At 51.2% G+C, this 10,012-nt stretch overlaps 1 protein-coding gene across 1 annotated transcript; it reads right to left on the bottom strand.

Annotated features, from left to right (window-relative positions):
• Positions 1 to 2,440: 2,440 nt before the first annotated feature.
• LOC122385754 lies at positions 2,441 to 6,886 on the bottom strand. Its single transcript, XM_043374239.1, has 2 exons — positions 5,746 to 6,886; positions 2,441 to 4,711 (listed from the first exon to the last, which is right to left on the bottom strand). Exons 1-2 carry the CDS (start codon positions 5,843 to 5,845, stop codon positions 2,565 to 2,567), a joined length of 2,247 nt encoding a protein of 748 aa, XP_043230174.1. The 5' UTR covers positions 5,846 to 6,886; the 3' UTR covers positions 2,441 to 2,564.
• Positions 6,887 to 10,012: the final 3,126 nt, after the last annotated feature.

Genomic DNA, 10,012 nt, shown 5'->3' with positions numbered 1-10,012 from the left:
GGTAGGGTAGGTTAGGGTAGGGTAGGGTAGTGTAGGGTAGGGTAGGTTAGGGTAGTGTAGGATAGGGTAGGGTAGGGTATGGTAGGGTATGGTAGGGTAGGTTAGGGTAGGGTAGGGTAGGGTAGGGTAGGGTAGGGTAGGGTAGGGTAGGGTAGGGTAGGGACTAGGGTAGGGTATGGTAGGGTAGGGTAGGGTAGGGTAGGGTAGAGTTAGGTAGGGTAGAGTTAGGTAGGGTAGGGTAGGGTAGGTAGGGTAGGGTAGGGTAGGGTAGTGTAGGAGTAGGGAAGGGTAGGGTAGTGTAGGGGTAGGGTAGGGTAGGGTAGGGGTAGGGTAGGGTAGGGTAGGGTAGTGTAAGGGTAGGGTAGGGTAGGGTAGGGTAGGGTAGGGTAGGGTAGGGTAGGGTAAGGTAGGGACTAGGGTAGGGTAGGGACTAGGGTAGGGTAGGATAGGGTAGGGTAGGGTAGGGTAGGGTAGGGTAGGGTATGGTAGGGTAGGGTAGGGTAGGGTAGGGTAGGGTAGGGTAGGGTAGTAGGGTAGGGTAGGGTAGGGTAGGGTAGGGTAGAAGGGTAGGGTAGGGTAGGATAGGATAGGGTAGGATAGGATAGGGGTAGGGTAGGGGTAGGGTAGGGTAGGGGTAGGGATAGGGTAGGGGTAGGGTTGAGTTCAAAAAGGGCCCAACATACAAAACACTTGAACAACCCGCAACTATCATCATCCCTTACAGTTCAATTAAAAACAGCTACCCAAATCTACCCAAATAATAGAGCTAAAAATACAAGTCAATCACCCAAAGTAATGCACCCGTAACATAACATAAATCAAAACATACAGTTATCGCGTAAACCTGTACCTCTAGTCTACTATTATAAATCTTAAAAAGTCCGCCGCCGCCCACGCCCACGCCGCCGTCGGGGTTACTCCCAAAAACGCTTATTGCGGCGCCGTCGATGGACGCAGGATGGTGAAACTTTTACCACTCGTGGGTCACGTAAATGAACAGGTCGTATTAAATTTTGGGCACGATGCGGCCGGGGGTGCGCCCGTGGCGCGTGCTCATGTGCGCCATAGGGTTAGCATTAGAATCGGCAAAAACAGGCTATTGCTCGGGAACGGTAAGGGCTACGGGGGTGAAATTTTCGCTGTAAGTCGATCGCGTGCACTCATTTGTCGTATTAAATTCTTGAGGGGGTGGGTTCAGCGGTGTGCACGTGATGGGGCCGCGACCGGCGCCGAGCAGAGGGCACGTGCTTTAGGCTCAGTTGTTCGCTTAGAAAACTGAGTGAAAAGCATCAGAGCCAACGAAGGCCGACACAAGGCACCGCTCGCCAAGGGGATTCGCCAGTAAAAACAATTAATTTGTTTTTGCAATATCTCAGCCGTTTCTGGGCCGATTTAGCTGAAACTTGGACTGTCGGTGGTAGTGTAGTGTAGGGTAGGGTAGGGTAGGGTAGGGTAGGGTAGGGTAGGGTAGGGTAGGGTAGGGTAGGGTAGGGTAGGGTAGGGTAGGGTAGGGTAGGGGATTGTAGGGTAGGGTTGGGTAGGGGATTGTAGGGTAGGGTAGGGTAGGGTAGGGTAGGGGATTGTAGGGTAGGGTAGGGTAGGGTAGGGTAGAGTTAGATAGGGTAGGGTAGGGTAGGGTAGGGTAGGGTAAGGTAGGGTAGGGTAGGGTAGTGTAAGGGTAGGGTAGGGTAGGGTAGGATAGGGTAGGGTAGTGTAAGGGTAGGGTATGGTAGGGTAGGGTAGGGTAGGTTAGTGTAGGAGTAGGGTAGGGTAGGAGTAGGGTAGGGTAGGAGTAGGGTAGGGTAGGGTAGGGTAGTGTAAGGGTAGGGTATGGTAGGGTAGGGTAGTGTAAGGGTAGGGTAGGGTAGGGTAGGGTAGGGTAGGGTAGGGTAGGGTAGGGTAGGGTAGTGTAAAGGTAGGGTAGGGTAGGGTATGGTAGGGTAGGGTAGGGTATGGTAGGGTAGGGTAGGAGTAGGGTAGGGTAGGGTAGGGTAAGGGTAGGGTAAGGTAGGGTGGGGTAGGGTAGGGTAGGGTAGGAGTAGGGTAGGGTAGGGTAGGTAGGGTAGGGTAGGGTAGGTAGGGTAGGGTAGGGTAGTGGTAAGGTAGGGTAGGGTAGGGTAGTGTAGTGTAGGGGTAGGGTAGGGTAGGGTATGGTAGGGTAGGGTAGGGTAGGGTATGGTGGGGTAGGGTAGGGTAGGGTAGGGTAGGGTAGGGTAGGGTTGCGTTCAGTAACATCTTAACTTACAAAGGGCTCGAAGAACTCGCATGCATCACCATCATACTTTACAGTTCAATTAAAAGCAGTTACCCACTTCTACAAAAATCATACCAATAAAAATGCAAGTTTCTACACCCAAACTAATGCATCCGTTAATCATACATATCAAAACATACAGTTATCGCGTAAACCTGTACCTCTAGTCTGGTATAAAATAATAAATTTCTTGGAGGAACGGTGTATTCATTAAATAGCCGAACAGCAATCAGCATTTCATACTCGTACGTTACATGCAAGTACAAGTAGGCATACCGACACACATCGCAAGTCAACGACGCAATCCTATTCAGAGCAGCTGGACAACCCTCTCGATCCAGGGCACGTAGTAGCTGACCCTAGTGTACACCCCCGGCTTCAGCAGGTCGCCGCAGCCGACACCGAAAGAGACTATACCAGAGAGCTGCCAGCGTCCGTCGGCGCCCGGGCAGGCCAGCGGGCCGCCCGAGTCGCCCTGGCACGTGTCGGCGCCGCCGGCCAGGTGACCGGCGCACACCATCCGCTCTGCCACGAACCGCGACCCGTACAGCTCCGGCGCGGCGCACACGCTGTCCGATACGATCGGAACGCTGGCTCCGTGCAGGATGTCGGCTGCCGAGCTGGCCGCGTCCGGCAGACGCGCGTCCGTCTTACCCCAGCCGGAGATGTGGCACTCTTGGCCGACCGGCGACGGCCCGCGCGGCAGACACAGCGGCTGCACGTGCGAGCTGAACACCACCGGCCGGCCGTGGCGCAGGCGCAGCTTCAGCACCGCGATGTCGTCGGCGTCGCCGCGCGCCGGGTCCGCTCCGTAGCCCGGGTGACTGAGCGCGTTCTCCACGGCGAACGTCTGCTCGAATTGCTCGCTGGCGTCGCGCCGGTCGTGCTGGCCGAGTTTGACCTGCAGTCGAGTGAGCGCTGGTCGCAGACAGTGCGCCGCCGTCAGCACGAGCCGCTCGCTGATCAGAACGCCGCCGCAGTGGTGCTCAAAGTGGCCGGCGTTGCTGTAGACCTGGATCTGCGCCTGCCACGGGTAGGTGCCGTAGGTCACCACCTTGCCGCCCACCACGCGCCTGGAGCTGCTGCCGGCTGACAGAACGCGTGTGCGCGTGTCGAAGACAGGGTTGGCGTCGAGTGGTCTGCGCCCGCAGTCAGCGGGCAGCAGGGACGAGGGGCTGGCTCCCGGACGGACTGGGGTCGCGGCGCTCGCAGTCGGCTCTGTGGTGAAGCTGGTGACTGGCGAGCCCAGAGGAGTGTTCAGTCCAGAGCTGACACTGCTGTCTGGTTGGCTCTGAGCGGGTTCTTCATTTCCGATACCCAAGGAACTTATGAAACTTTCTCGCGACCTCACCCCTAATCTGACGATCACAGGAAGAAGCCTGTAATAGTCAGCGCTGGTGTCACGCACAATGCGAGGAGCGTCGGCGCACGAAGCGCAGCCCACAGTACACAGCTGCTGCGCTTGGTTATACGAAAACGAGTCACACTTGGGAAATTCGTACTCGTGCCTGTCGCAGTAAACTGCACATCCGTGCTTGCTGATCCCGGACAGTTGCATGGAAGAGACAATGGAGTATCCCTGAATGCGAGCAAAAGTCGCGAAGACGTTGTCGCACAGTGGCTCGTCCAAGCCGTAGGTACACTCTTCTTTGCCGTTGCACACGTAGCTGTAAGGCACGCATTCCGATGGCCCCAACGTCCGACACTCAAACATGTCATTCTCGCAGGCGGCGGCTCTGGTCGCTCGGTGCCTTGCTCTGAGTTCTCCATCGCTCTGTGACAGCGCCACGACCTGGGCGAACTCTCTTCGCCCGCTTGCAGCCGTCGGCCTTTTCTCCGGATTATCAGATGACGCCACTCCCGTGTTTGCGCTTCCAGAGGCCGTCGCTCCCGTGTTTGCGCTCCTAGGTGACGTCACCTGTCCTGCACCGTCTGCAGACAGCGTTTCCAGAGCCATCTCCGAGCTCAGCTCAGACGGCTGCTGCCTGACGTAGAGCACCCATCCCGGAGCGTCCTCGAGACCGCTTACACTGCGGAACACGCGGCAGCGCCTCCCAGCCGCGCTGTAGCCGAACGCCACACACCCTGCCGGCGCTTCAGTACAGAATCGGGCACAGCCGCGCAGGTTCACGTCATCCCAAACGAGCTCCTCGCTTCCACTGACGCTCACAGAGATGGCGCCAGCGCGTCGGAACGGACAGAGACTGGAGTCGCAGTGCAGCTCATCCCGGCCGGAGATGCAGTCTGCCATGCCGTCGCAGGCGTCCCGAGGATGGTAGCAGTCGTCCAGGGGATCGGCCGGGTCGCACAGGGTGGCCGGCGAGCAGCCTGTGCCGCCAGCGGGGAGGTGCTGTGACTCACTGCGAGTCCCGTTCGTCCCAGACTGGCTGGAGGATTGGTGGTGCTGCCTCAGCCAATGGAGCAGATCGGCGCGGGATAACTCCGGAGGGTGGCAATCTGGAATGTGACAGAGAATATGTTGGTTTTAGACACTTTGGCGTAAGTATGCGGAGCTCAAAGAAAACGGCCAAAGATACGTTGGTCGTTGAACGTTGAACACTGAACGCTTCATGTACTTTAGTACCTACCTAAAGGCATCAAATGGACAGACATTCAACCGTTATGAATAATCTCAGATTCAGATTTTTTTCTGGAACAGAATTTTTTTCAGATTCAGATTTTTTTCTGGTCAATGCCTAGTAACTACATATTGACACAGCTTATCCTAATACCTAGGGCAAAGTGTCATCGATACATCTCGCTAAATGATGTGAATAAATTCTTTATTTCGAAGTAATAAGATGCAAAATAATAGTTAAAGGGACCTTTAACATGGGGTTTGAGTTGAGATCGCCAAGTTTGCGGCGAGGTTCAGAAACCACTATCTATCTAGGTTGCAACCCCCGCGGCCTCTTGGTGTTGAAGAAATTCGTTCCCTTCGTTTGAAAATGGGCCTTGTGCAAGGCCCTATCTTCAACATGGAGCGACCGTTAGTGTGACGTCACCTCGTCTAGTCATTCTGATTTGAATGGGTTTGTTCGTTGAAAAATCGCTTAAAACTTGGTCTGAACTTTGTTGTGGTGCCTACAGAGTAAAAAGAATCAGGTTTATGACAGTAATGTGGCCTGGGGAAGGAGGTAATTTTGGGCTGTGACGTCACATATTTGAAAGTTTGTGTTTGGAATATGGGAAGCCTAAGATGTTTAATGAAAAATAAATGCCAGAACCGTGTTCCTGGTCATCCAATCTCTAAAGTCGGGCACAATTTAACTGGTTTTAACAACATTTTAGAAGGTGGGATAGTCCCTTTAATATGCAGATTTCAAATGCAACACAAAAGTGTGCTAGAAATTTTACAGTCAAATTTGATTACTCAAACTTTTATCTTGTTAGATCGAGCCCAAGCATTTTTTGTTCAAACGTTGCACTGAATTATAACACTACAACAAGGCATTCCATTTGATAGCCCCAGCTCCTGCGCCCTATCTCACCTGAAGAGTTCGTCACACCAATGCTGATTGCGCCACAACTGACTACCATGCTCGAGGTAAAAACGACCATTGTCCACCACTGCGAGGTACCCACCGCCATATCTACAACGTTGAAGTAAGTTCCCCAATCGCTGCACCGACGCCTAACCGCTCTGACGCGCGTTCTACCGACACCGCGGCGCGTCCAGAGCACACTGCGGCCCCTGTTCAGCGGACCGGAGCGGGTGCATTAGGAATATGAATGAGCACTTGCAACCGGCTGAAGCGGTGCAAGTACTGGTCGGTAGCGCAGGTGTGTGCAGTTGCACACCAGGAGCAAGCCGCGATCAGGGACTTCCCTGGCGAGCCTGAGCGATGCAGATGATGGGGAATGGGGTGATGGGGTGAATCCCCGTTCCCTTCTTCACTGGGCCAGCTCAGAATAAGCGGCTTTAGATAATGATTCACACTTCACTGCAGGCGATTGTGCAACCCTGTATCTTCCGCATGCCTCCGCTTTGGGCTGATTGATGTTTGGAGCCATAGGCGCGGGAACCGGGGGGGGGGGGGGCAGTGGGGCAGCTTGCCCCCCCCCCCGATTTCTGGGGCTGTGCAGGGGCGGTAGGTACCCCCACAACTTTGAGACACAATATCGCACTTTTTTGTAAATGTTTTATTTTTTATTGAAAAAGCCAAGGGATGAAAAGTACATCAGTGGCCTACAACCAGTGAGAAAAACTAGAATTGGGGTACCCTTGGTTGATCTTTTTATAGTGTGCCCCCCCCCCCTCCCAGTCTGAAAGTAGTTCCCGCGCCTGCACTGTTCGGAGCTGCGCAGCACATATTTCACAACGTGAACGGTTCAAGCTTTTTCCGTCTTAAGTTATACGCATTTCGAAATTCGACCTACGAAGAACGAACAATCTGCGTCCACGGGGCTGGAGAGTGCTGGGGTATTGCAATTGAGGGCCAGGGTCCAGGGACTCAGGTCGACTTCCATGGAGTCACCAACTTTCGGCTCAAAAGAAATTATGAAAATATGTTATAAAAAAATACTTTATATACTACTTATACTACTTATACTATATATACTACTTATACTTATACTACTTATACTACTTATACCATAGAGATCTTATATACATAGAGATGACATGCACTTGAAATCGTGGCGATTCAGTGGGTCTTTTTAAGCAACTTATTTTCAGCCAGTAGCGTGCCAATATGGCTGAGGCATTGTTAGTCTGAAGAAATTAATACGTAGCGAGTGAGGCAAGCGTAGTCTTTCGTAGATTAACGGAAATTTCTGAGTATGAGCGACCGGGCGGCCGTGCGGACGCTTTTGCGAGGCTTATATCTCAGCAACCACTAGACCGATTTACATTCGATGATTTTTCTAGGGTAGCTTCATTCCTTCTACCAAGTATTGGACTATTCCCGATGCATGTGGGTAACCCCTTATGCACGTGCCACGTGCAAAGCGAAGAGGTGTCAGTTTTGCAATTGTTGCAATATCTTGTTAACTACTTGGCCGATTGCGCTGAAAGTTGGTATGTAGGTAGGCACCCACTAGGCAATGCATATCCATGTGCCACAGTTGGGGTGCTGCTGCACGTGCGCACGTGCAGGGGTCGATTCCAGATCTCGAGAACGGCTGAACCGATTGTGCTGAAATTTGGTACATGGTTAGGGACCAGTTAGTAGGGTGCCGTGCAAAAGTCAGTTGTGACCCATTTTGCACGTGTGCACGTGCAGGGTGCCGCTTCCAGATCTCGAGAACGGCTAGGCCGATTGCGCTCAAATTTGGCATATCACTAGGGACCGGTTAGTAGGGTGCAGTGCACAAGTTAGTTGGCGGTGTCCCTCGAAAATTCGCTTGTCCAAGGCCCACCCTCTCGCTCGCTCCGTTGGTTGCCCCAAAAGGCGTTTTACTGGTTAAAAATATTGCTGTTTTTTCCTGGCTGATTTCATTCCTGAGGTAAGCAATGCAATTTGTAGCATGATTTCATTTTGTGTTTTTATTGAATTCCTTAAAAGCTCGCCTAAAAACATTCTCTCTCATTCAGGCTCTCACCAACCCGGCAGGTGGTGGACCTCCCGGCCACCTTCCGCGCGGTGGGGGGTGGGGGGCATTTTTTGCCCCCCTCCCGTATCTCCGAAACTACTGGACGGATCCGTAACATTCAAACGATGTTCGATAGCCCTGTCAAATTTGTCGACGGAACTCCAATTTCATTGACCTCGGGGTCACCGATGACGTCACAGGTCAGGTCAAAGAAGTTTCGCCCCTGATGAAGCTAGAGCGTCGCGGAAAAAACAAGCGTGTGCGCCGTTACAAGACGCAGGGACTGGTACCCGATTTTAAGGTCTCATGAGGCCAGGTCAAGTGACCAAGGGCCAGGGTTCAGTTTTTCATAACTTCGCAAAAAAAGACGGTCGGAGGGCCGCGATTTTGGCATCATCGTGTTTGCCTCGCTCAGGCGCGTCGAATGGTATACTTTTTGTTCGGGTGAGGTCAACTTGAGGTGTTGACCTCGGGTCAAGGGCAGGTCAGCTCCCCCAGATCACGAAGCTGGTTGAAAGAGGTCACGTTACATATTACTCGAATCGGCAGGTCTTCCTGAGTTTATTGGTGGCTTTCCCTACTCGCTAACTCAAATTGATGGGGAGTTACTGATGAAAAACTCTAATGACCCAAGTACATATATAACTGCAATGAAAACCGTAAGCCTCATGCTAACAATTATATTCAAAATAGGGCCATGAAAATAAGACATGTTGGCCAAACTGACAAACTGACTTTTGTCAAACCGTCTTACGGTTTTCATTGCAGTTATATATGTAATCATGAGCCTCAAAACCGCGCTTTCTTTAATCAATGACCCAAGTGACTATAAATGACGCCACGCAATGTCAACAATACAAAAGTGAAGCATCGGACCTTGCAAGGCGTGCAAGAAATCACGATTCCATGTGCTGCTGTTTGAGATAGTTCTCGGCGCTAACACAGCAGTTTTCATTTTTCCCCATTGACTTATACCTAATGGTGAGGTCACGTGGCCGACCTGACCTCATGTGATTTTTAGGGAAAATCCGAGATATATGTACAAGTTGTGAGACCTCTGGATGATACTACATCCTGTAAGTTTCATCTCCCTGTGAAAGTCCCTCTGGCACTGACGGTGACGGCGTTGCGAAGTTGCGACATCTGAGGACTGTGCAGAGGTTCACTTATGACGCCACAGTTCAGTGACCTGACCTGACCTGAAAATGCGGTTGGTGTCACAAGATGCGGCTTGGATCAAAGGTCAGGTATGCCAAGCTTCAGCTCTCTATCGCCTGCGTGTTCGGAGCTATCGTGAAAAACCCTATAGGGAGGTGGCACCTGCCATCCCCCACCCCCGGCGGACGGCGAGGGTTAATAATACATGCAGTACCTGATACGAGCATAAGGTTAAAACATGCCTAATTTCATTTCAATAATAACGCTCGAAAGCGTCACAGCTAGACAAAAAAGAAAAACTGTACTTAAAAATAAGCGGATGTGAACACAATCTCCTTGACCGAATCCTTACAAAATGCAAGTCACGGGCCATGGCACCCCAGAAAACCTTGCTTAAAAAGACCCACTGAATCGCCACGAAATCAAGTGCTTTAACATAGGCGTGTCATCTCTATGTATATAAGATCTCTATGACTTATACTACTTATACTACTTTTAAAGTTAAATAGGAGTGCCTATATAGGGGAAGGTGGGGTAAAACGGCCAGCTTAGGTTTGAGGCCGAATATCTTCCTACGCTGCTCTAGTAACTCATATTGTTTATAACTTTCTGAACGCTCAATCCTTCCTCTTTTACATAATATGAGCAAAGACTGAATTACAAATTAAAAAATCTAGGTAGTGGCTGCTCTGCACCCACCCATGCATACACCCCGACAGTTTATATCATTACGGCTTATTTAAACATTTATAATGTTAATTAGGCTGGATGCATAATACATGTAGAAATAAATCACGATGTTTTTGCGCAGGTAAATAGCTTTACGTGTGTTCGTATGCTTGTGAAAGTGCAACGAAAGTACGTTTAAAATGCAACCGACTAGATACATATGATGAACGTATGCGCCAATACGATTATATTTTCAACTGTTTCTCTCTAAATTCATAAATTTTTCATCGATTCGACAACTTTTGGATATCAGTTTTTCCTGTTTATCATTGCTGTCACACTCGCCTCTCACGCCTGAACCTCGCAGGCCAAGGTCAGATCAAAGCCGCTAAGGTC

This window comes from Amphibalanus amphitrite, unplaced genomic scaffold (assembly GCF_019059575.1).
Source record: "Amphibalanus amphitrite isolate SeventyFive unplaced genomic scaffold, NRLGWU_Aamphi_draft 000229F_arrow, whole genome shotgun sequence".
Lineage (NCBI taxonomy): Eukaryota > Metazoa > Arthropoda > Thecostraca > Balanomorpha > Balanidae > Amphibalanus > Amphibalanus amphitrite.
The sequence above is the reverse complement of the archived record's forward strand: the minus strand, read 5'-3'. Positions and strand labels throughout refer to the sequence as shown.